At 39.7% G+C, this 26,561-nt stretch overlaps 3 protein-coding genes across 7 annotated transcripts in view; 2 read left to right on the plus strand and 1 right to left on the minus strand.

Moving 5' to 3' along the window:
- Positions 1-2,304, plus strand: part of SH3GL3 (SH3 domain containing GRB2 like 3, endophilin A3) — a 53,271-nt gene extending 50,967 nt beyond the window's left edge. For both annotated transcript variants that reach the window (XM_080607186.1, XM_080607185.1), the window contains exon 9: positions 1,498-2,304. In XM_080607186.1, the coding sequence (XP_080463312.1) occupies positions 1,498-1,703 (206 nt within the window). In that variant the 3' untranslated portion in view covers positions 1,704-2,304. The remainder of the gene's footprint in view (positions 1-1,497) is intronic.
- On the minus strand, positions 2,008-19,289 carry LOC308200818 (lamin-B3-like). Of its 2 annotated transcripts, XM_080607177.1 has the most exons (12): positions 18,844-19,289; positions 14,406-14,562; positions 13,311-13,436; positions 12,187-12,357; positions 11,043-11,168; positions 10,718-10,938; positions 9,591-9,813; positions 8,592-8,699; positions 8,167-8,283; positions 7,956-8,060; positions 7,755-7,825; positions 2,008-5,600 (listed from the first exon to the last, which is right to left on the minus strand). In XM_080607177.1, the coding sequence occupies exons 1-11, from the start codon at positions 19,209-19,211 to the stop codon at positions 7,784-7,786; spliced, it is 1,764 nt and encodes a 587-aa protein (XP_080463303.1). In that variant the 5' UTR covers positions 19,212-19,289; the 3' UTR covers positions 2,008-5,600; positions 7,755-7,783. The 2 variants fall into 2 exon arrangements, with proteins under 2 accessions (XP_080463303.1, XP_080463304.1); XM_080607178.1 differs by lacking the exon at positions 7,755-7,825.
- ADAMTSL3 (ADAMTS like 3) overlaps positions 18,218-26,561 on the plus strand; it is a 199,796-nt gene continuing 191,452 nt past the window's right edge. The window contains exon 1 of one of the 3 annotated variants that reach the window (XM_080607168.1): positions 18,218-18,278. In XM_080607168.1, the coding sequence (XP_080463294.1) occupies positions 18,233-18,278 (46 nt within the window). In that variant the 5' untranslated portion in view covers positions 18,218-18,232. Of the gene's footprint in view, positions 18,279-22,123; positions 22,155-25,174; positions 25,194-26,561 lie in introns of those variants that run through there. The other 2 variants (XM_080607167.1, XM_080607169.1) reach the window with 2 other exon arrangements.

The following is a 26,561-nucleotide window of genomic DNA, read 5'->3' on the forward strand; positions in this document are numbered from 1 at the left end:
TTCATTTTTAACATCTCAGCTATTTTATCTGTATTGCATTATCGTTGGGTGCATATTTGCCCAAACAAAAATTACTCTTTGGGCTAACTACGTGATCAGCCTGTGTGATAGCTTGGAGAGAGAGCTAAGACAAAATATTTCAGTTGTGGAAATGTTGCAAATGAGACAAGCAGAATAACTTCAGGGGTTTAACTGCTTTAATTGAAGCACTGGAAGATTGAAGAGTTGTTTGTCATGCTGTAAGGTGTTTTGCTGCTGTGTACGTGGTAGCAGCATGAAGTCTTTTTCCCTATTCTTCATTTATAAACATACTACAACTTAGCAGAATTTTACTTCAATATGCTGCATGTACTATTAAAAATCTGTTACGGCTGAGCATCTGTTGAACCTCTGGCTAGTCCTTCCCCACAGAGCTGAGCTTTACAATTTGAACATGGGATTACATTTTATTAGAATAAGCTATTATTCATAAGTATGATTGAAGGAATATGTTACATATAGGTATCTATACTAGAGATCCAAGCCAGTCAACCACCTCTGTGTGAGAATCTTTAAAAAGACAGCTGTATTGATAAGGTAATTTATTTTGCTAATGGTGATTGTTTTCTACTTTAATTTATATTTGTTTTCCTGTAAATATATGTACTTACTACTGTGTTTACATATGGTAACATTAATATTTTAAGCGTAACTTGGTATGAAGATCATTATAGTAGGACATGAGCGAACAGCCGGGTGCTGTATCGGTAGGGTTGCTGTTTGTTTTCGTCTGTAAGATAGTTTGACAGCCACCACCATTACTAACATTACTGTCACTCTAGTTCAGATGAAGGACATGTATAGCAAAAGATTTGAACACACAGACTCAGGGAGCAGTAACCCAGAAATGATCGTCACTGCTCAAGCAAGGTGAGGGTGGAAGTCCTAATGCAGGAGCAGCTGGAGGCCTTGCTCCTGCAAATGCACAGGTGCGTGGAAATCCAGTTGGCTGCCTCCAGGCTGTTAGCGTGTGTGTGTGTGTGTAGGACAGATGGAGCCCCTGCCCTCTGAGAGGTATTCCTGCAGTGGCAGTGTGCTGCAGTGCAGTAAGTTTAAATGATTATTTGTCACTTCTCCTGTTGACTTTTCCACTTCCACACATCCTACCCTTTCAGTTCCTCTGGCCACTGCTCCAAAGAGACCACACTAGTTTTGACAACCGCAATTACTTGAACTATTAGTTTTGTTTATCCTTTGCAAAGGGAATGCAACTAGGAGCAGAAATCAAGTAGCATCTGAACTTGAAGGAGGAACAGAATTATGCTTTAAAACAGTAATCACTAGTATTATGTGTAGAAGGACCAGATGTTAATTGGTAAAAGCAATGGTAAAACTGTTTGGGGGGACAAAAAAAAGACAGCTATGTTTTGACCTATTATTTTCATGTTTAGTGGCTAGTGGGATGCTATGAAGCTCTTCTAATGTTTGTTTGTTTGTTTTTTTCTGTCACTGGGGCAGGTTCTTCAGCGCACATGGATCAGCCTTGCTGCCAAGCTCTCTATGACTTTGAACCAGAAAATGAAGGCGAACTTGGGTTTAAGGAAGGGGACATCATAACTTTGACCAATCAGATCGATGAGAATTGGTATGAAGGGATGTTAAATGGAGAGTCTGGCTTCTTCCCCATTAATTATGTTGAAGTGATGGTACCCTTGCCTCAGTGATTGTGTCATTCAAGCTGTGAACATGATTTCATGACTGAAATGGATTCACAAATGTGCTGTCAGTGTGGCATTCTGTGAAAGCCTTGCTATATGACTGACTTACTGACTTTTGTATGCGTCTTTTTAAAATGTATTTATTTTATATTCAAAAAAACCTTTACCTTCCCTGACTCCATCAACCTGCAAAAAAACCCATACCCAGTTTTTTTGCTTTGTGCCTTGAAGATCACTGTATGAGGTGTTTACTGGTAGCTCACTGTTGCTCCAAAACTGCATTTCTTTGCTATTATTGTATGTATTTTGGTTTTTTTTTTAAATCTTCAGTTGCAATGATTTTACTATTGAAAACCATTTTAAAAAATACTGTAAGTGAAGCTAACTGTAACCAGTTCCTAAGTTACTGATGTCATTGAGCTCTTTTCATCAATCACACTGTAATTTATTGTGAACAAGTTAATCCACATTTCACATTGTATGTTGACAAAAGGCAAAGTGATTGTTGTCAATATTACGATGTTGTTGTACTAAGTACAAGTTCTCAGAATTAAAAGTTCCTATACTTTGCTGACCAAACTTAATAAATATTTCTGTGGGATAAGAACAGTGGTTGCCACTTCTGTTCCTATAGTTCTGGTATTTGTTTCTGAACTAGAGGGTCACTCTTGCTATGTAAATAAAATTTCAGTGAAAAAAACAATGCTACATTAAAAATGCATGAAAAAAGCCAAACTATTAGTTTCATGACACCTTGGCCACTGCAGTTTTAATAATCTTTCTCTCTTGTCACTGATTGAATGACATTCATAATGTCCATTAAAATTTTCTTATAGCAGGAGAATGAGAAAAATTCCTTTGAACTAAGCGCGAACTGATCCTAGCGCCACAGAGCTTGCATAGACCTCCACTGAGATAAATGGGTGAGTATCATTAGTACCTGTTACAAACAAATGAAAAGTCACTAACACTTCTGCTTTTGTTTATTTATTTATTTGGAAGGAATGGAGAAGTAGTAGAAAGGAAAAAACAAATGCTATAACTAAAACATATAAGAAAGGCCTCAAAATGAAAGACAGACAGACTCAGGCTTAAGTACTATCAAAATGAAGATGGATAGTGTGGTTTTGTGTTAGCCTTTTCCATCTTTGCTCAGTAAGTATGGCTGTAGTAATGACTAAAAACAGTCATCACCCCCAGAGGAATGTGAACTTTTGCCAATTACTCTCTGAACAAGACAGAAGAGAGAGCAATGAGAAGGGAATCAAAATCTTTATGGGCAAACTGGATTGAATGCAGCTTCAGTATATCAAGTGCTACTTGGATCTCTACTTGGATCTACAATCCAGTAGAGACAGTATTCCCGGGAGAGGTAAGAATTTAGTGTGTGCCACAGGTGCAGTAACTTTTCCCTGTAAGCAGCATAAATAGCCTCTAACCTGCTGTCAAAACCATGTTTTCCTTTTTCTACTGTCTTCAGCCTTGGCTTGCACAATCCTCACAAGAAAGGTAGAGGGCTAGTCTTTGTAACTTTGTCTACAGCCTGCTAATTAATTAGGGCACAACAGCTCTGATTCTGGACCTGCTCATACAAAGGAAATTTATTAGGCCTTTCCTAACTTCAGGGGTGAATAGGTAGTAGTTATTAAAGCAGCAGTACAGAAAGTAACTTGCCCTGACCTAGTTCTTGAATTAAAGTAGCTATGGTGTTCTGAATACAAAGTGTGGAACAACTGTCAAACATTTAAGTATTTGAGATTCACAGCTTATTAGATAAATGCCAGACAACTCAGTCTACAGTTGCTATACTTGTGCTTCTGGGTTGTAGCAGTAGAAGGGCTATTGCTAAAGTACGTGCATACTTTGAAAGAAGAGAAAAGATTTTAGGTACCAGCACCAAGAAGCAAAGTTGTTGTGAGCCAGGGTTAGGCACCTACACTTTGCTTAGGTAGGTAAGCAATAGCCAGGGGAGAAGAAAAAGAACAGTCACTGTAGTAGCTTGATCTACCACAGCTATTTACATCAAGACCTGTACAGTAGTTCAAGCATTTCAGGGTTGTCACTTCATACTGATTTTTGCTTGTTCTTTTAAGAGAAGTCCTCTCATTTGAAATACTTAATACTCTTAAATTCATCACAGGTCAGCTTTACTTGGAAAAGTGAGTGATAAGTGTAAACAGGACAGTAGGGTATACCACTGAAAGTTTCTTCAAGCCATGCAGGGACATGTAATGCTTCAGAGTTTTGAGCCACTCAAATAACGCTAAAAGCCAGTTTTATTATTTTACTTGTAAATTAGTCTTGGACTGCCATATTTGTACATGAAAACTCTTTAATAGTAAAAGTTTAACATAATAAATATAGCAAAGAACAGCATTTATTTCTGTATGGGCCTTAAAGTACAACAAAAGTTCAAATCTGCTAAAATGCATTAAATCAGCAGTAGTTTTGATGTCTCAAAACCAGACTTTTTTAAATAGCTTAAATTAAGAGCATTAAGCCAGTATAAGGAAAGCCTCACATTAATAACTATCCAAATATAGACTGGATCTTAAAATTCAGAATTTAATATTTTAGCAAGGTAACAGATGCAGCCAGAAATCAGCATTTGGGGAGATCAGCAGTGTCAGTTGCTCATCCTCTTAACAAGAAGAAAGCTAGACTTTGCATGGCTCATCAAGGCCCTTTCTTCACCATATAGCCAGCAGGTAAGCATTTTAGAAAAAAGAAACTAGAAGTAATTGAATACAGGCTGACTACATAGCCAGCAAAGGTTGTGGGTCAGCCTTCAGGTGGGCCACAAAGCTATTAAACAAATTACATACTGGCCAATACATAGTATTACCTCAGCTCCCCCATTAGACATACAAATCAGACCTGCAGACTGCCCTTGAGTCAGACATTTAGCATATAGGGACACTAAGAGCAGGTCTTTTTGATGCACCTTTTGCTGTAAACATTTGTGTTTTGTTTTGTTTTTTTTTAATATTTCAGCATCTGTTTTTTTCCCTAGCCCCTTAGAAGGCTGACATTTTGGGACCTTTTGGAGAGAGTGCTAATATTGCTAGTTACAGTACCTTCTGTTGGAATGTTTCACATTTGCAGGATATATCTGTCCAAGTTAAGGTTCCAGCAAATCAGAACTAAAAGCTATGCTGTGATATACTGCATCCAGAAAGATCAAATACTGACATTGGTAATTTCTATGTACTAGAATACAGAAACAGTACATTTAATCAATGAGAGGAACATTCCACAACTTGTGTTTGATTCCTTTTTTTTTAAGCCCTAGGAAGTCCTCTAGCAAGTGATCTAGACATCTCAACATCAGGATCTGAGCAGGAAACATTTCAGACACTCACCACTCTTCAGGTGAACGTTTCACTTCAGCCAAGTTTGGACTTGCTGAAAGCCCACACTGTAGTGTGATCTGGCCCATGTAGTTTCCCACCCAGACTTGAAACAGAAATTGCCTTTGGAGAAACACCATGTCAGAATACTGAGAAAGCTGAGGCAGCCTCATGCTCATTCTCAGTTATTTATCATCTTTCTAGGACATGCATCTAACAGTTTTGTAAACTGCACCCTCCTGTGTTTCAGCAGGTCACAGGGACCAGATCCTTGTGTTAGAGTGGAATAACAACTTCATACAGAGCTTGTATTCTACTGCTCTTTATATCAGTGAATCCAAGACAGGGTACAGTTATCAGACGGTAGAAAGTTTCATGTTATGGACGATGTTTCTTACAGAGAGGTCAGATGGGAGATTCAAATTCCAAGTGAGTTTCAGATATTGCAGAAGATATCAAAACACAAGTCTGCAATGTCGCTGGAGATTGAGAAGTTTTCAAGTGATCATCTGCGTCCATATTACATGATAGAACAGCTAGGATCCTCATTTTGCTGCCGAAATAAAACAAGACATTAGGCTAATGAGCATGCATACTTACTATTTATTGCTGGCTAAAGACATCTTACCTATTTTTTAATAATACTTTGTAGATTTAATTACTAATTAACAAGCAAAACAGGTTTTCAAGAATGGCAGCATCTTAACTACACTAGATGGTCAGCGGGAAGGAAAATAAGTTTAAGAGTTTGAGTCCATGCAATACCTTCTTTAATGAAAAGCTATTAAGCTATTAGTACCCCAGTTCTGAGGCATCAAAACTTAACCAGCATGCAAATTCCCACTACTCTAGTTAGAATAAGAGCAGAAGCAAAAAATATGGAAAAGCCTTCCTTAAAGCAAAGCATTCTTTACATCATTTTGCTACCTGCAAGAAGTTAACTTTTTTTGGACTAAGCTACTATTATTTCAATATTACCTGTGAGACAGAAGCATAGGTATACTAGTGACACAACTCTGATAGTAATTCAGCAGATGGAAAGGACATTAATATATGAATAGGAGTATTAGAAGGGATTCTTACCATAAGTGGCATACAACCTGATTGTAACATTGCTGATAAAACAGCAGATTAGAGATGTAAAGAAAAGTGTTGCTTTTTCTTTCCATCGACTGCAGAACAAGCATGTTATTAGCCAATTAAAGTCTTTAAAATACTGAAAGAGAGGCCCTAATTTGAAGATGAAGCTTGTAGCAGTAAGTCTCTTTAAAACCTAGTTTCCACTGATACAGCTTCAGCCATTTTTGTTTATACTGCATATTAAAAGCCAGAACAGCATTGTAGAACATTATTCAATAACCTAGTAAACATGATCATACCCTCCTTCACAGTTCAGGACTGGAAATATTACAAGAATGTAGTCAGGGGTCTTTGATACCTGTAAACACTAAGCCAGAGGATATTATAGTAATAGATATTTACCCAGCTTTTCTGTTCTAAAGAAGGACAAGGAGAGAATTAAGTAGTAAACAACTGCCTGTTATGAGATCTCAGAATACTATTGCTCTGAAGAAAGTGTACTTCCAAGTTATTTTTAGACAGGTATACATATTATGAAGGCACAGAGGAAACGGTGGCTCTAAGACCTGCTGCAGTAGATATCAGTCCTCCTTGCAGGTGTGTGGGATCATTTTTAGCAATATCTGTGGTAACTCAACAGGCTGTGTCAGCAGGAGGCAAAGAATGAATATTTAGCTGGACATTCTCTTTACTTCGGTCCTTAGCCTACACTAAGGAAGGAGCCTACACTGTTTCAAGTCAAGAAAATCAACTCAAGTAAGATACAGCCTATATTTTTTCAGTTATGATCAATTTAAAGCCCTTCAGCACACTTCGGCAATTAAAAGACCAGTGTAACAGTATCAAAATGCATTAGAAGCATTCAAGATGCTGAACTTCAGACTCTGATCAGTCAAAAGCCATTTAGAGAGGCCATAGAGTCTTTTACAAGGCATTGCAACATGCAAGTTATAGCCAAAAGGTTCTAGGTGTATGGAAGCCAAAACATGCTCATTCTATTGATCTGTGTTAATTCTGTTAGCATGATCTGCATCTGTACTTCAGTACCACTTGGAAGTATTGAAGGGGGTATTTAAGACAGAAACAAGGTTGAGATACTTATTTCACACAGAAAAATAAGAATGATTTCTGGAACCAAGTTGACACTGAAATGCCTCAAACTCATGCTTGAGTTTAAGAGGAGCTTAGCCAGTCAACATACCAAGAACTTTAACCTCAGCATTCTCATACTTTTGAATGGAAGTACTAGCTTTCTTCAGTGTGAATTTAAGTTGCACACTTAAAACAGTGCCTGGACTTGCTCTTAAGTATCAGAGAAGTCACTTCATCCCACAAAAATAAGGTATTTCTAGTTAGTATTTGCGTTCTGTTCTTGGGATAACAGCTTGCAAGCTTACTCAGTCAAATGTTTAGATGAAACAGACATTAAAGAGAGTATTCTTCATTGTTTCAGTAATTAGATGCCAGACAGCTAACACTATTTGATCATATTCAACTAATAATAAGCAAAATATCAATTCCACTTGCGATGCAAAGCCATGCAAGCTACACCCTACATGGGACAAGAGACTGAAGCACTACCAATGAAGCAAGCTGAGATGACAAGCATGATTCTCACTGATCTCACCTGCTAAAGGATGCTCACAGGAACCACTATCATGAAACCAAACAACATTTCTTTTTTCTTCTTCTTTTGGTCTGACATCAAGAAAAATGGTACAGTTGTAGCATATGGATGGTACTTGGGGAAGTATTTTCGTGTAATGAAAAGTGATTGGCCGTTGAATAATTCTTTTGAAAGCATGCATTTAAGTTTCAGGCAGCTTACCTGAGATGGAAGCTCCATTTCACTTTCAGTTACTTCTTCATACTCATCATCTTGCTCACCACTTTCTTCTCTAGGTACATGCATTAACTTCCTCTCTGCTAGTTCCTGCAATACAATTGAGTCACCACCAAGAACACTCAAGCGTTAAACACTCAAGTGTTAAGGCAAACAAGTTTTGTATTAGGACAGAAGAAGCTAGAAACTCACTTACCTCACCTTCATCTGTGACAAGAGTAACACCAATATTATACCCACTTCCCCAAGACTTCTGAGAATTCCAGACCAGATCACTAGGACCTGGGCTTACACCAGCAGCTGCACCCCAGATCTGCAACAAGTTCAAAGTGAGCTTCTGAAGATTTTTATTTGTAGTTGAATTAGAACTCAGAACATATAAAACTTCAAGTACTCTAATACCAAAGATGCCCAGTAATAGAAACTGAACTCCAGATCAAGTTCTTATAAGGATTTTCTCATCTTTCTCTCCACATAAAATAAGGATTTTTGTTCTTTAGGCACTTACAGCAGGATCAGGAAAATCAGGTAGTAATTTAGTTTCTCTTACTACACAATTCTCCATTGCCATCTAACCTAATGAGAACAAGGGTCTTTAAGTTTTATGAAACCACTACCTACCGTAACTACTTGGCCTGCCTGAAGAGTGAACCGTGAAGGGAATTTGTATGTTACATCTGACACACTTTCAAGATGTCTTCTCAACACCCATCCATGTAGTGGCTGATCCTGTGGGATAAGAAATTTCTCTCAGCATTACAGACCAACACAACACCATACAAGTGCAAGGTGCTTTCCAGCTTCATGGTCATTTAGTCCCTCTCCTGTAGTGTGGAAGAATCAATTTTGAGGCTGCCTTCAAGTTTCCAGTGAATTCTCCCAGTATTTTCTTAGGGTTAATCTTAATCCCACAAGTTTAGGCATATCTATTCTTGCCTTCTGTTTAAGAAAGATCATGTTCTTACCAGGGAGATTCTGGTAAATCAAGTTGGTCACACCCATCTTTAAGTCAGACCATATGTATATAAGTATAAGCTATAATATACATAGTGATCTGTGAAAGTTTAAGGTAACTCAGGCTGACGTAAGTGCTTAAGCTTCCAGTCACAAGTTCTGAAGCTCTGATGATTAATTCTAATGATTCTTATTTGCAGACAAAACTAGTTGAATTATCTGATTAGAGAAGCCCTCTCTACATTGATTAGATGCTAGCCTTTTATCTGCTGTAAGCATTTTTAAGCAGCAAGCTGTCATCCAGTTTACTAAAACCTTATTTAATTTACCAAGGTTACGTAGTACTTCCAATACTGCTACCCTGAGCCTAATGAGAAATACCTGATGGTGGGCTTCTCTATCATGGAAGCCAGTGCACCTCCTGCAAGAGCATCTCCCAAACAGCTCTGAACAGGACACCTGCAGGACCAGTTGCTCTTCTCTTGACATTAACCAGGTTAGTCGAAGAAAGACTTAGAAAGCCTTCCCTTAAGTAGTTTGACAGTACTTTTCTCCCATCTCATCATCCTTCCCTATTGCCATCTCTCACCAAGGCACAAATCAATTCACAAGCAGTTATACTTGGTAGTCAAGGCAGTGTAGAATTGAACAAGTACAAGTGCCTACCGCATCAGAGTTGTTTTTAAGCCTGACAAATTTCCCATCTGCATCAATTTCTTCAATAGATATGTTTCCTGAAGATGAAGCATGCTGAACAGTCTTAAATCCAGGACTATGTTCTCTCTTTTTGGCTTTTATTTTCCTTTTTTTCCCATGCAGGAACCGTCGCTCTTGACTTGTTGCTTGAGTTGCAGTGCTGCGTGAAGATGGACTAGGTGACAGCTTTAGCCTAGAAAGGAGTCAGATAACATTCACTAGAATATCTAACATGCTTATTCCTCCTTGCTCTTCCCAGAATAACCAAGTCTAACAGCTTCTTACATTCAAGGTTTCCGTGAAGTCTTAAATAAAAGATTTTATTTTTACTGGCAAGAGTAACTTAGTAAGTAGCTTATTAAGTTTGGAACACAGCCCCAAACCTAGAGTTCCGAGCAAGCTTATATTGATAAGAAATGATTCCCAATTGCAATTCATTTAAAGTCTCTACAGACACTTTTTAGTGGAAGTTGTTTTTTAGTGGAAGTTGTTTAAGTTTTTGACCCTTCTTAGCATGTACTGAGAGTTCACACTGTTCTCAAACTGTGTCTGGATAACTGGGAGCTAATATGATTTTCCAGCTTCACTCATGCACACAGCCTAAAACATTGATGCTTCAATTGCTAAATAGACTTCTGAGCTAACTAGGTACAGATTAAAACCCGCACAGAACAACTGTACCCCTATAAACTGTGTGCCCTAACGGTTTTCCAAAATTCAATACCCAAGTAGAAATGACAGCACCTAACTCTGATGGACAAGGGAGAAAGAAAAGCTGGTTTAGGTTTGAACACTCGTTGATATAGCTCTGAGATTTAGCACAAAGCTTTGAAAAAGTTTGATTCTAGGCAAGGATGTCTAACGGACCTTTAAACTTTCAGTTGGGTTTGTCAAGTTATTTCGTCTTAGTATATTGTATGGTAGATGTGGGATATAAACACCATTTATCTACTAGTTATACTTAAAGACCAGAATTGTGGTACTAATTGCACATTTAGTATTTGTTTCTTGTCTCTTCCACATTCTGAAGAATATACTGTTAGTGCAGAGATCATGGGTGGAGCAAGCCCTCATCTGAGGATCTTGTCATAGCCTACCTCTGTTCCTCTCCTTCCAGCATCTTCCTGTAGGCATTTATTTCCAGATCTAGTGCCAGTTTCACATCTAAGAGATGCTCATATTCTTCCAACTGTGCTTGTACCTGCTGCTGGGCTTGTGCCATTTCTTTCTCTTTTTCAGCCATACGCCTTCGATGTAGATCACGATCATAATCCAGCGCCTCCTGTAGCTCCCTTATTTTGCTCTCCAAAGCAGCATTCTAAAATTGAGAGAAAAAAATCAGTTAAATTCTAACTGAAATTTAGAGAAGAAAGCACATTAGTTTGAATTGGGTATTTAAGGATATACAAGTGAAGATAGTACCTGGCTTTGATATTGATTAACTTGAGATGTCAGAGTATCAACTCTCATCTTTGTTTCCATTAGCTCCTCCCGAGCAGCATTGGCAAAGTCACTATTTCTTGCTGCAGAAAGCTGGGCATTCTCCACCTATGGATAAGTCACTGTTAGTAATGAGTTGCTTATGACCATGTATTTTAAATAAGGAAGGAAAACCAAGTGATTTCCAGCTGTTACATCTGGAAATAGTTATGTTTTACTTAAGTGTGCAGATACCAATAAGGTCTAGGCCAGAAAGCTTTTCAGGGAGGTTTACATGAGTTTGACATTCATGTCAGAAGTCAGCAATAATCAGGTAGGGAGCGGTGCTGGCTTAAAATACAAGGTCTTCATACATTTATAACTGAAGGATAGATACGAAGTAAACTGATTCTCCAGAAGAATAATGGAGAATGCTTGGAAACTGCTTGTCAAAGCATGAAGCTAGAGGATACTAGGTATGCTTAGAGAACTATTGTTCTTCCCCAAAAGATCTGTTACTGAACAGTTCCTGCATCAGTGAGCTACTTCTAGAGCAAGTCAATCTTGAAGAGAAGTCATTCTTCCAAGAAAGGAAAAAAACATGCAGTGAAATAAAGTATATTCATACAAGAAATACAAGGTTTTCCAGTAGAGACCTGGACAGAATTGTACAAGTAAATTCACTAAGTTGGTATGTGGAGAAAGTTGGAGCATAGAGAAACCCAAAAGAACTATGAAGCAATAAACACATCTGCTTGAGAGGAGTGAATCATGTGATTCTGCACTAAATATTAAAGACAGCTTAGCATACCAATATGGTACACTGCAACCAACCCAGAAACCCCTGGGATCTTACCTACAACAGTATAAGAAAAGTATTAATTTTACCTGAATGCAAGACTAATATGAGGAAAAAGATTGTACTAAGTGTTGGTGGCACTAAGTTCTACTGTAAAATTTGACGCTTTTGAAATTCCACACTAATTGTAGTTAATTACTCTTCACATTTACACCTAGAAGCTCTGCACTAAATGTGAGGGCTACATCAGTTACTTGGTATGTAAATTTATGTTACATGGTAGTGTAAATTTAATCATATTAAGGTGCAGAGAATTTTCTTTACTGGCTTTTTTTTTTAAAGACTCACTTTTGCACTGAATGTTCTTTCCAGCTCTTCTTTGTATCCTTGAATTTGTTCTTCATGCTGTTTTCTGAGCCCCTGCAGAGCATCCGAGAGCTTACTCTCAAATTCTCTCTGACGGCCAGACTCTATTTCTGCCATCCTGCTCTCATGGACTCTTTTTGTCTCCTTGAGTTCCTAGGAGGAAAAAGTTTTCCAGAGAATAAGCAAGCTAAAACAGTTCAATTTGAGACTGTGGATATACTGTACCAGCTTAGTAAGTCATTCAGTACTGAAGCAGTTTTGTCATTGTCTGCATTCATCTTATTTGGAGCTTAAATATTCATCAATTGGGAGCTAAAATATCTATCCATTAGGTCAGGTATTTCCACCTCCCTAGCTGTGCTGGGTTGCTTGATTTCCTCGTTGCCAACATTGCTTAAACTACTAAATGCAGTAATCTGTGTCTAATTTGGAGACTAATTCTTTGAACTAGATGAATTTATCTGCTTTTCTTAACTGAGAAGCACATGTGCATATGCTTCAGCTTCTTTAAGCAATGTTACTTCAACTATTCTTGTTTTATTCAAGAACTAACAGCAGCTGGGTTAGAGAAATTGGAGTTTTATCACTTAAACCACACACTGAGATTTCTTCCAGAAGGAGGTTGGCTTGCATTCACTTTTTTTTTTTTTTAAAAGTTGTATGTCATGTACTGACTTTTCATGCAACACTTACCAAAGGTGCTTGGTAACCATTAAGGAAGTAGGGAACATAAGTTGCTTATTAAGAGAGGTTTGATTTCTATTATTTTAGGCTTCTAGCAAACACCTGGAACCATTTATTTCAACTGTAATATATGCACTTTCAGTTACACAAAGTAGTACATTAGTAGTTACCTTCAGAAGTGCATCCTGAGAAAGTTTTCTCATATTCCAGATATCTATTGGTACTATGCCAGTTAACATAAGGCCGTATACTTTCCTGAAGTCTTCCTAGTTAGGTAGATTTTATTGGCTGATGGACTGTCATAGGTTGACTCAGCTAGTTACCTTTTTAAGGATAATACACACCTTAACATTGCTTTTAAGGGCATCCAGGGGTCATGGACAATTAAAAATATATATTCTTGTTAATAAGCTAAAACATACGTCTTCGTGAAGGCGCTTCTGGAATGTCATTTGTTCCTGCAATGTTTTCATGTGATTTTCCAGGTCCACCCTTCTCAACATTTCATTGTGAAGATGCTTTTTGGCATCTTCCAGTGACAGCTTCAGCTAGAAGAGAAAGACATAGGGATAAGCAAAATTAAGAGATCACTCTTCCAAACTAAGATGACCACCTTATTACAGGTTATTCAACTTCATTCCTACAGCTATAAAAACATGTTGCTTAAGTGAAGTTTATTTGACAGTTTAACGTCTATTTCAGTGGGATCCAGCATGTTTGCAACAAAGAACCCTATTAGTCATTACATAAACCAGATTTCCAAGAAGGTACGCAGCCCTTCATCCCACCAGCTAGTTTTTAACCACTGTTTTATTTCAAGTCTAGAAAATAGGTTTCTGATGAATCAATTGCAACATCCATACACATTCTCCCCTTCCACATTACTAAGTACTCCAAAATTCTCCCTTATTTTCCATACCACTTGACTGATACTTCACAACGAGAAAATTCCAACGATGGCTTTACTATGTTGACAAACTCTTAGAAGGTGCCAGTACTGGACTGTTCCACTTTAATGATACAAGGTTTCTCTAGTTTTCATCTTAAAGACCCTAAAGTAGCTCAATAATCATGGTAAAGCATGAAGATACTGTGTTGTAATACACTGATAGAGTAGCAACTCAAACAGCAGACGAACCCACAAGAAGTAGTCAGTTCTTATTTGTTCTACCTAGATTTAAGCATAGTAAAGCAGGGTCCACCAAATCCTCCCTTTGCTACAGAGGCTACAACAGTTCACATTTCAACTTAGTTCATCATCAGAACAAAAATCATTACAGACTATGGTCACGGAATAGAATTAAAAGTACTTACAACAGACAGAAGTTCTAACGGACCAACTATTAGCAGCATTTGCTTTCAGCAAGTTTGAAGAAATCTTTTTGTCCACCTGTAATTGTCATAGGTGACAGCCTTTGCCTGCTTTTACGTTTAAATCTCAACTAACTAGTTTGGGAAAAGACAAGCAAAAGCTTCAGGAGCAACAGCAAAGTTGAAATTCCAGGAACAAGTCTTACAGTGACTACTTGATCCTTTAATTCACGAAGGTCATTTTCCAAACTTCTGTTCTGATTCAAAGCTGTTGCTAAGTCAGCTTCCTTTGCATTCAGCTGAGCATCAAGGTCTCTCACACGAGCCTGTGCCAAGTTTAAGTCAGCTTCTTTCTTTGAATTCCTGCAAGTGAAAGTTTTACACTCATAAGTTACAGTTGGTGAGGTAGAAAAATTTGCTTTCAGCGTGTTTACCTTTATGGGGGTTTGCAGTTGAACTAAATCAGAAGAAAGGTTAGGAGTTGTGCTGAGAGCATAGGGTAGGCTAAGGAACAAACTAGACCCTCAGAGAAGTATCATTTGTTTAACCAGAAAGATTTCTGACCCACTTTCCAACTCATTGTGTGTGAACTCTATGCAGAATCCAGCTATTTTCCACAGCACTACCATCAGGAAGGGAGGGACAGGACAGGTCCTTTCTCCACAGGGACAGATTAGTCACATTCAAAGCCAGCATTCACTGGAGTGCACTGACGTGGCACTGCTGAACTCCTGACACAAAAACCTCCTTTCAGCAGCAAAGGCAGCCACCAGCTTCCTGGCAAGGTGCCTGTTGCCACCTCAGGACACCCTTGCTGTGGCTGAGAGCCCCACACAGCCCACCCCCTGTGGGATGGGTTTGCTCCACAGGGAGGCCGCCACACCACCTGAGGGCACGCAGGCCAGATGCGAGCAGCTCAAGGCCTGCTTTCCTGAGGCAGGGTGGCAGGTGATGCTGGTCACACATGGTGGTGGAGTGCCCCCTCCTCTGCAGCTGAAGGCAAAAAGCAGTTCCAGCTGCTGGGGGCTTCCCCCATCTGAAAACCAGATGGGGAAGGTCCCTTCACAGCACTGAAGGAGTTCCGGCCCCTGAGGGCACTGCCCTGGCACGCAGGCCCTCTCAGCCCCGCTGCCTCCTCCAGTCCCCAGCTCCTGCCACACAAGTCTCCACACAGACCACCCTGCTCTCATAGCATGGAGAACCTCCTTCTGAGAATAACTTTCCCCTCAGGAAGAATTACAAATTCTCCCTTCCTTCGTGCCTTGGCAGAGTTATGGGGTGAGAGCAGCTTTGCCTTCAGAAGGCCATTTCCTTCCTATCACCTTGTGCAAATGCCCAATTACAGAGCCTTTGGGTACCTTCTGGATGGCCAAGGTAGGTTTTTTTAAAAAAAATTTGGCATCACAGCAGTAAAGTACTGAGCCCACAGTGAGTTCCTGTCTTTGAGGATAAAGGGGTGACAATTTCCCAGACTGCTCTAATACCAGGTTAATACTAGCACTCAGTTACCCTGGGCAACTTAGACCCAGTTACCTGACCTACATCCAGAGTCCGAGTTCCTCCTCAAAACTCATATTTGACATTTTAGGGAGTAAAGAATTCACTTTATTTTAGCAAAATTTGTTCTGCCAAGTGGCTAAGTTGTGATAATTCATACAATGAGTTTTCCAGTTGATAACTGAGCAGACCAGTTGGAGGGAGTCCAAAGTCATTCTACAGGAGTGATGGGCTCTAGAAAGCATGGAATACAGGAAAATATTGGAAAAAAGAATTGTTTAGTCTAGAGAAGAGAAAAGTGACAGGAGACATAACAGTCTTTTATGTATGTAAAGACTGCTGCATAGAGGAAGGGAATCTGTTTTCCATGTCTGTTGTGGAAAAGGCAGGAAGTTGTAGGCTTAAATTGCAGGGAGAAATATTTGGGTTAGATGTTAGAGAGTAAGCTAATAGTAGTTCAGAAGTGAAGTACAATGCCTAGGGAGATTCTGGAATCTCCATCATCTGGAATTTGAAAAGGGTTACACAAACATTGGCTAGAAGTAATGCAGGTATGGTTGGTTCTAACACAGGCTGGGGGTGAGGGGCTAGATCAGGTTCTTTCTTGAGGCCTTTTCTAGGCCTGCTATTCAGACATCTGTTGATTGTCTCTATACTTTGTGACCATGATGCATAAACAAATCTTTTGCTAGTAGAGGGTATTTACTCTTTACTGAGAAAGTCTAGGAAAAGAGTAACTATTATAGTAACAAACAAAAGACTGTGTTGTAGTTTTCCCCTTGTATTTAGTTTTCTTTCTTTTCTAGGTATTAATTACATTAGCCACTTGGGATCTCTGCTGGTACTTGTACTTATTGTAAGTATTGGTTACAATATTAACATGTACATTAATAACTACTTACTGATAGTATTGACTGTTTCATCTTACTGTAATCTTTTTTGCAATCATCTAGCTATGCACAAGAGTGAAACTCTATTAGTGTTTTTTTATATCTATTGTTTGATAGCCCACTTTCTTAACACAGGTCTTGACAGGCAACTTCAGGTTTCCTATATTCGTTCCTCACAACTTTTTTCCAGAAAACTCTGAAGTGAGTCATTTCATCTTTAATAACAGCAATTTACCAAAGTCTAGCTTTGATGCAAAGTGATAACTGAGGCATTGACTATCACATTTCCTATAAATCAGGGTGTCACATGCTTGACCTGAGCTTTTAGTGAAATTATTTAAATTCTCCAGGCACATTCAAATCACTTCAGCTCATTAAGACTAGAGGACACTAACAGCACTTGAGAAATTCACTCTTAGCTTCAGCTTGCTAGGTTCAGTAGCAAAACACAGTAGTTTCTTTCTTCATGAAGAAGTATTAGTCTCATCTTTATCTGTAGTGCTACTGCTCTTGCTTTGACCTTCCTCGGTCTCTAAATTCAACCAACTGATATGCTTAACCACAACTCCCCTTTCCAAAACATCTTTGGCCTACTTCCAGTTACAACTGTTCAAGAAAAAAATGGAATGCAAACATAGTTGATTGTTGCTGAAGGTTTAAAACTCTCCACTAGTGATCAAAAGGAGTCAATGGTTAACACTGCTGGGAAGTTATCTAGTGACATTCCATCCCATAAGAGTTCCAGGTTATTTAAAGGATATATATAAAGGGCATGATACCCTCAAGTTAGTTTGTTCCAAGTCATCTGAGACATTTGCAGTTAGACCAGATAAAAAGCACTCAATATTAGAATTTCAGTCTAGCCCTTCCAGAATGCAGGAGCTGTGCATCCTTCCACATGGGTTTTAAAGTTAACCACTTTAAAACCTAGTTACTTTAAAGAAATAAGTCTGTCCAGAGAATTACATACCTACCAAATGTAAAGGTTTATAAACAAAGCTGCTGTGTTATACAAACACAAAGAGCAGCAGAAAAATTTCAGAACTGGCATTAGCCTTCTCTCCTCACTGTCCAATCCAGTGGTTGGTTAGATTTATTAAAAAAATTATGTGCTAAAACACAGTATGAATGAGGCAAGACCAATAACTTCTAAGCAGCTGAAAACTGCTTAGAGCAAAACACTGTTTTATTTCCAAGTAGAACAGCTACTTAAGTCCTACTGAGCCTGTAGAAACCACTATTTGTTTCATACTATAAATGTTAAAAGGAAAAGTTAGTGCCTACAGGTGCTATGATAACAGCTCATAGCAAGATTGTGTGTTTATGGACATGCAAGTTACTTCAAGTTTGTAATTGAGTTTGCATTACAATAGGGCATTAAAGTAACTAGCAATGCTAGTTACTTGTGTATATCCATATATACTTGTATATACCCAAAAAGGATGTTTGCTGTGTTAACGTTTGTTCCCTGCCCTTCACTACGCATCTCCTACAAGATATTTTGATCACACTTATGTTGGACCATCCCCTTGTTTCAGGCCTGGGGAGACTAGACAACAAGGAGATTCCAGGCACAGGATACACTGCTCATGAGACTGTTAAGTCTGAAGTGACAGGCAGTTCATCCCAGCAACACATAGATTAAAATGGAAGAGCCACTAGGACAATCTGTGCATTACCAGCCTGTACAAGGTAAGTTGCTCTGCTTATAGGACCATCTAGAGGGAAATACAGAGAGAAGGTAGAGCCTGAACTACAAAGCTCAAAAGAGATGTGAGCAGACTCCATACAATGACTTACCTCCCCTTCCACTATAGCTTCCTAGATGCTTTCCAGCATTTCTTTAGTGCTTATTAAACACAGAGTGCAGTACCAACCCAGTCAACTCTGCTTCCAAGCAGGGCTACGCACAGAAGGCCTTCCAGCATCCCAAATTCTGGGGGACCTCATTCCCATTACAAGGAAGCTGTGAAGCATCCCAGCAGCCCTGGAGCAGAAGGCACTCACAGCAGTAACCCTACCACACACCTGAGGGACACACATTAGGGTTTCTCCAGACCTATGCCACTCCACACCTCTGGGGTCTCACTACCACCAAGCCCTCCCTCTCGGAGGCACGGGTCCCGGCAGGCAGCAGCACCACCTTCTCCTCACCCCACGGGAGACCCCCAAGCATGGAGGCAGCCCCAGGGGAGACCCCCACGGTGCAGGGCCCGCTCGGGGCCGGGCAGGAGCGGCGGGACGGCCGGACACCGACCTGCTGTGCAGCTGCCGGTGCTCCTCGCCGATCTTGCCCAGCTCCACCTGCAGCGCGGCCCGCTCGATGGCGATATCGTCCAGCGCCCGGCGGGCGTCGGCCAGCTCCGCCTCGTAGCGGAGCCGCAGGCAGCCCAGCTCCCGGCCGCTGCCAGCCTCCTGCTCGGCCAGCCTCTGCCGCAGCGCCGACTTGTCGGCCTCCAGCGCCCGCACCCGCTCGATGTAGGCGGCCAGGCGGTCATTGAGCTGCCGCAGCTCCTCCTTCTCCTGCAGCCGGCTGAGCCTCGTCGGGCTCAGCGGAGAGGAGGCAGCCCCGCGGCCGGCGGAGCGGCTCCCTCCGGCCGGTGTAGAGGACAGAGCCGTGGTCATGGCAGCCTCCGCCCGGGCCTCCCCGCTCCCGGGCCTCCCCGCCGCTGTCGCCGCTCCCGGGCCCGCCCCGCAGCCGCCGCGTATAAATAGCAGCCAGCTGCCGCCGGAGAGGGTGGGCAGCTTAAAGGGCTACGGCTGCTCCCCCCCCAGTGCCACCGCTTCGCTAATCCACGTATCTAATTTTTTAATTTTTTTTTTTTTTTTAGCTGGTTTTTCACTCATGCTTCGCTGCCTCTCATCAGCCCAATGGTGCCGCTCGGGGAGGGCGGGGAAGGAGCTGTTGGGATGCCCACAGCAGCTCGGTGGTACTGAACAGGCAAAAGGGTCGGGGGAACAAAATCCCAGATTGCGGCAGATGCATCACAGCTGCAGTGAAGCTCGCACGCCGGCACGCCGCCCTATCTGCACTCTGCCTGTTCTGTCTGGTTTTTGCAGTTTGATCAGCTGATGGAAACAAGCTAGTACCCTCCGCTTGTCTGCTTGTGGGCGATTTTAGCTTTTAGTTTCAGCTGCGGTGGCTGTCAGGCATCCCAGTGCTACAGGGTTTCATATGAAAGCTGAAGTAGCGTGTGAAAAGGAGGGAGAGGAATGGCATCAAGACAAACATGAGAAGCAGCCTGCAAAAATGTATGCTAATTACATTTTAAAAAAATGTCATTGTACATTAAGAAAGATTTTTCAGCACCTGTCGTGATAGTTGCCATTTTTCTTCAATAGCTAATAAATTTATCGTTTTCATTTTCATTTACATTTCAGAGAACAAGTGCTTCATGAATATGAGCATTAGAATCTCTGAACATTCCTATAACTGTAAATTACAGTGTTTGTTGCAGCAGTTACAAGAAACTTTCCTTAAGAGTTTAGCTTATGTTGATGCTATTTCCTATTTCCTGCCCAGAAAAACAGCCTTTGCCCAAACATACACCATCTAAGCAGTCAAGAACCATTTTGATTATGTTTAAATTTTATTTATTTATTTATTTTTCTTTTCCCCTTCTATGTCCTAGGCCTATATTCTGTGTTATGTTTAGATGGCTACCTAGCTATGCAAAGTGACACTTCTAAGTTGCTGCCGAGTCCCAGAGGTGCCAAAAGTCATTAGATGCTGCAGGACCACAGTGGAAGCCTCTCATATTCTGTTGCTGCTTACTTCCAGAGTGGCTGCTAGTGAAGCACCAGTCACTAAGCCAGTCTGAGTGTGAGCTGTTCTCCTACAGCTGTGGCGTTGTCGGGAAGTAAGCTGTACTTTCAGTCTGCAGTGGTTGATCCATGATCTCAGGCTGTTACATGAATGTTCCTCTTATGCCCTCTGCTTCTCTTTGACCTTTAGAGTTTTATTGTATACAGGCAGATGAACTCCTGCTCTTACAGTCTAAATCGTATTAGTTGCACTCTCCAAAATACAGCTTTGATGCCTTGACATCATCTTAGAGTTCACTAAAAGAAAAGATGGATTTTATGAAAGTTGTAGAGATAAATTCTAACTTCACTTTTTAGGCTCTGAGGCACATGACATGGGAGAACAACATAGTCGGCCCCAAGATTGTAGGTAGGGCTTTTAGACTTAGGTTTTATATATCCCTGGATACAAAGTTACACAAAGTAAATGAGGGAATAGAAGAAGATATGTATGTTCATCAAGATTTGGTTCTGAACTTCATTACACATTCGCACAAAAAGCAAAACACCATTTCAATGCTACAAGTATATCTAGCAGAGCAATGGCACATGGCCAGGCTGAGCTCCTCTGGTTCTTGTCCTAGCAATAGCATCAGGAAATTCTTTTCTGCAAAGCAGTTCCAGTTTTTCCTATTTTGTTGTAATGAGTACTTGTTTGTTTTTCATTGTCAGTAGAAAGCTCAATTTAAAGTAAAAAAAAAAAAGTATGATTTAAATCTGAGTATGTACCTCTAAGATGAAGATGAGTATGTCTGAGGGTATGCTTAGGCTTTGAAACTTCATTCCTCTACAAGGAACACTGAGGTTGTATGTCATTGTCACGTTTGATGGTTGCATGACTGGCCAGCTGTTCAAATACAATTGTATGGTTTTGGAACAGATGCAGAACAAAGAAAGAAATCTGTTATTCTAAGAATATTTTCCTTGCCTGCCAGGGCTTTGTAATAGTGCAAACAAAAACAGCTGAAAGAAATGGTTCAAATGTAGTCTGAGCTACTTTTATCTATCTTGCTCTTCACCTACTCTCCCTATGCAAGACCAGAAGAAGGCATCTCAGCAGTGTGAAATGGAAGTCAGTTACTGGTTCTTTTCTTTCCAACATTTTTTCTGAAGTTTTCTTTGATTAAGACTTTAGTCTGTACTGCTTAGACCACAAATGTAGCTGGGGAATTTCTACAGAGATAAGCCTGTACCGTATTTTCCTACTCTTTCTAGTATAATGATGTCAGGAATATGTTAGGATTATGAAGAGATATTGAAAGTATCTGGAAAAATTGTAGGAAAAGGCTTATATCTCAGACTAAAGCACAGTAAAACTGTTCTACAAATAATCTGTTTGTAAGAATATGTAGATATAGGAAATTTTGACAGTCTTGGTAGCTTCCATAACGTCAGAATTAAGAAAAATAAAATAAATGTGGACGTATTTTGAGCATCCTAATCAGGTTTTGATCTTGAACTGATAAAACTAGGTGGAAAAAAATACAATAATACGGTAGTAAAGTGAAAACCAAGAAAACATCAAGTAAACTTTTTGCTATCCTTTCCCTTACATGTCTGCTAACCAGTTCTATCCATGTGTCAGCAATCTGTCAGTATGGGCTCCAAAATGCTGTCAGGGCTCTGAGTACACTAATATGTATTAACAACCCTCACCGGCCTCAGCTGCGGCCACCCACACCTCTGCCATGGGTTCAGCAGCTCTGTTTAAGATCAGGCAGGAAGCGGGTCCTTCTTTCAGATTTGTCATGGTTATGCCTGGCTGTAGGTATTATCATTTTGCAGATTGGCTTTTTGATTTAGAGCTGTATTTTACTTGTTATTTTAAATCTGTTTGAGCTTTTTGTTCATTTTGGATATTATCTCCAGCCTTCCTGCCCGCTTTGCTTAGGAGCAAAATATAAGACAGGGTCCTGGGGGAGGGTGCAGTTCCTGGGCTGCTGACCTTGCTATCTGACTTGGCTCTCTCTGTTCCAAAGCAGATGTTTTTTCCTGCTCCTGGGATGGCAACTTTTTGGTGCAACAAACTGCTGCAGACTTTAGTAAGGCTGCATCAGTTGACAGAAATAGCATTTCTGTTTAGGTGTTCTCTGTGACTTGATACAAACTGAGTTCATGTGTGCTTTTCAAGCGTTAAATACTCTTAGTAAGCAGACAGGTCTGACTAGTGTAAAAATATCATGATGTCAAAATGTAGGTATAGGTACAGGAGTCAGCATGGACAACAGAAACTTTTTAGTCTTTCAGTGCTTTTCTTTTTCTGGCAATCATTCTTCTCTTTAAATCACGAGTGTCTCTCTTCCTAAGCATCTTTTGGAAACAAAGCAAGGTGTCACTGGACAGCCTTCAGCCTTTGTAGCAATTCAAGCAGTCTGTATATGTTATAGTAGTGTTAATTCAAATGGTATTACTCTGATGCATTAAAACACATGAATAAGAACTTTGCCAGGCAGTTTGTTTACAGACAGATGTTGGTGACTCACACAGGCCTGCAGCTGAAGAAGTCAAATTGAGTCCTGTTAGCATGATAATGCTTGGAGGCTATTGCCAACAGTTGTAGAGGAGATGTGAAGTCTCCATGAGAAAATTACTGATCGCTGACCAGAAAGGTGAAAGGGTAATTAATGTTTCTGTATCATTGGCAATAATATATGCAGATGGTCAGAACTTGCATCTACACAAGATGGCCTCCTGTGCAGTACTTCAGCATATGCACCTACTTGCCTAGCTAAATTAAGCAGGACAAGTCTGTCAGCTTATAGGTGTTTTTGCCTGTGTTGGAACAACAGCGTTCCAACAGCTGGCAGTCACTAAAGAACTAGAAACATCATTCAAACTGCTCATGAAATTATTTTTGGCATTAGCATATGCAGAAGTAAACAATATATATATTTTTAGTAAAACATGACTTATGGAAAATAGACCTGATTGCAATGTTTTCCAGGTGATACCCGATAAGCTAGTTAAGCTGTCTGTTTCCAGTTGTCAGTGACCAAGTTCGTTCATGTCCAAACACACAGAAGCTGCAACTATGTGCATCTTATGTTGGAGTAGTCAAGACGAGAACCTGGTTCACTGTCTGAAGGTATATGCTCTTGTCCAGTTTTATTCAGAAAGCCCTTTAATTTCTGTAAGGGATGTCTATGCAGAATGAGGAAAAATTCTTAGCCACTGCATGGGTCTGCAATAACATAATTCTGCTCTATAGACTACTAGTATCAGTAGCAGACTGAGAAAAAGTTTGAGTGAGATGTTCTCATAGTATAAAGAGCCTGCTAAGAAGAAAATATGTAGGAATGAGAGAAATAAGATATTTTTTTTCCTAGGAACTATATAGCTCCAAACTGTGAATGTAGAACTTTACCGCTTTTTTTCCCCCTCCATCCATCAATTTTTGCTAACCTTTCTTTATCCTCATTCATTGTCAAATAGATTGTATTCAATTATGTCATCACTGAATGTTAATAAGAACAACTAGTACATCTGCTGGCTCCCACAGGAGCCAGGAACCTCCTCTGATCCACCAGAGCTAAGTCAAATCTGAGTCCCTTGTGAAAATGAAATCACTTCCATCTCTTTTAGTACAATATAATAACAGAAGGTCTTCATTTATTTCCAGGCTACATTACTGAGTTGAGTTGAATTCATTTTATTAAGAACAAATAGCTTATCCCACTCTTATTGTACTTGACCCAGTGCCTCAATATGGAGCACTTGGGCTGCAGCCAGTCTGTGGTGAGGAAAAGGGATAATTTCACTTTGTTAGTGATTCACAATATAATTTCTTAATGGAGACTAAGTGTGCAACTTAAGAAACCAGAGCAATTGTCAAAATAGCAAAAGCTGACAAGTAGAAAAGAACAGAAGAATCAGAAATAAATTTCACACTTGCTTTCTGTCTTCATGTTACTTTCAACTTTAAAGTATAGCTTAACTTGGGGGTTCTAGCCTCAGTTAATACACCATCTCTCTTTCTTTTTTGAGCATCATATTTTATTTGCTGTTTTGCTCTCACCCACACAAACCAACAGGAGTGTGTAACCATCTCATGTGTTTTGTTATAGCATTTCTGCATTTGTAATCTGATGCGCAGACTGCATGTGAGAAAGTGTCAATCTGTGCATCTAATGTTTGGTAATAATAAAAACAAGTGTCACTTATCTTCTGAAGCTATTCTCTGGTGGCCTCTTTTCTACCATTTTCTTAGTCTCTTTCAACTCTTACCATTTCTTACTCCTTCCTTTGGTGTTGCTGCATTTCCCTATATTAATTGTTCATTTTCTGCATTCATAACTACACTGTCTTTTTCACTAGAATTCTTCCCAGTGATGTATCATGTATATTTTCCAACCTTGTCCTTTCTCATGCCATCTCACTGCTCTTTGTTTATGTTCTTCTTCCATTTCCATGTTGGTGTGTCTCTAGACACTCAGTGACAGGCAGAAGTCATCTTGAGATGCAGGTCACCTACTTTGCTCACCATCCTCACTGTAATGGTTCACTGAGGAAAAGCAATTGTCCTGCTTACCTTTGTCTGATGTTGTTCACAACTTGCAATGTAACTGATCTCCTCAGTTTAGTCACTAACTGCTGCCTATTTCACAGAGCACTCAATGTTTTATTCTTAATCACAAAATAAGGGCCATCAAAGACCTTGAAGACAGATTGATGTCACTGAGAAGGAAATGGCAGATAAATTCAGGAATTCAGATCTGGCATATCCACAGTCCTCAGAGGGGTAACTTTTTTTTTTTTTTTTTTTGCAAACTAGGAAAAAAAATCTGTTTATGAACACAGTGATGTGTAGGTAAACCAAATATATTTTATTTCTGCAATTAATTTTTCTTTTTGCCTTATCTGTATTCAGATCTATATAAGTTTATATCTTTCAATTATGCCCACAATAATCGCCTAAATTCCTGTGAAAATATATGCTACTAAATTACATAATGATTGTGTAAGTATTATAATTGATCTCAAAATGTCTGCCCTAACATTTTTGTTAGGGCTATGAACACTGAACTCAAAACAAAAGTATAAGTATATGCAATGTGAATCAAGATGTGTTTGTTCTGGAGAGTCATGAAATTTAATGCATCTGCTGCTACTGTAACAGGATCATAAATATGCAGATGAGCCACAAGTTGTTTTGCTCAAAGATAAAAAGGAATCTGAAACACAAGAAAGGACAAATATTTATTCAAATACTTGAAATAGTGACCATTTGTGTATATTGTATTGGTTAATGTTAGATTCATTTAAACACAAGCTGAGAGGAAAACAGTAGCTTTCTGTAATGTTTAGGTCTATACATAAGTAGTTTTTCTTTCTTTAAGCCACAAGAATTTTTTCTACTTACTGTACTGATGGAGCTGTTCCCAAAGCCTGGGGCAAGGATCAACATGGAACGCAGGGGTTCTGTAACACCAAGCAATCAAAGACAGTACTGTAGCTGAACTTTGTACCTTTATTGTAATAGGGGCTTGACTCTTTATAGGATATAACATATTTGTAAAGTGTGACAGTGCATGATTGCTCTATACCCCAGAGAGCTTGTTATTTCATGGTAAACAAGCACCCTCTACAAATACAATGCAGGGTCAAAGAACTGATTATACTGTATCAGGGTTCTCATGACTCTAGTTACAGGAAATTTAACATTTTCCTTTTATTAGTCAATCAGGTGCAGCTCTATTACTGATAACTTTGAGGCCTCAAACCCAAATTCACTTTCTGCATGGGGCCTCAGCAGGATACTTCCAGCTTTGGTATTCATTAGATTTAATCCTGATTTATGAGCCAAATGTTGTTCTGCACTGTTTCAATGCATTTTAAATTTGTAGTTTAGCCAAACATATTTCTCCCTGAGTAGTATAGACTCTTGTTATGATGTAAAAACGGCCTTCATGATCATCAGATTGGCTTAGCTGAACTTGCTTTGAAATAATATTTATATTTAAGTGAAGTCTGTTGAAGGTGCACACCTACGTTTCGGGGCAAAGATAAATAGAGAAACATTTTTCTAGATGTGAAGGTTTTCTGTTAATATTCTCTGAGGAAGTGAAATCTGATGGTTATCACCTGATTGAACAGTTTTTTGTTTACCAGACCAGAGATTTAATTTTCTTCAATTTTGCCAATGGCTGTATCCAGCAGGTTCTCCTTTCTCTG

This window comes from Anser brachyrhynchus, assembly GCF_964034855.1.
Source record: "Anser brachyrhynchus genome assembly, chromosome: 11".
In the NCBI taxonomy this organism is placed as follows: Eukaryota; Metazoa; Chordata; class Aves; order Anseriformes; family Anatidae; genus Anser; species Anser brachyrhynchus.

Coding starts and splice junctions, on each gene's coding strand:
- LOC308200818 (XM_080607177.1), bottom strand. CDS start 19,211: ATGACCACGGCTCTGTCCTCTACACCGGCCGGAGGGAGCCGCTCCGCC. Junction 14,563..18,843: donor CACCGGCAGCTGCACAGCAG/GTCGGTGTCCGG, acceptor TTTCACTTGCAG/GAATTCAAAGAAAGAAGCTG. Junction 8,061..8,166: donor TTGTCACAGATGAAGGTGAG/GTAAGTGAGTTT, acceptor ATTGTATTGCAG/GAACTAGCAGAGAGGAAGTT.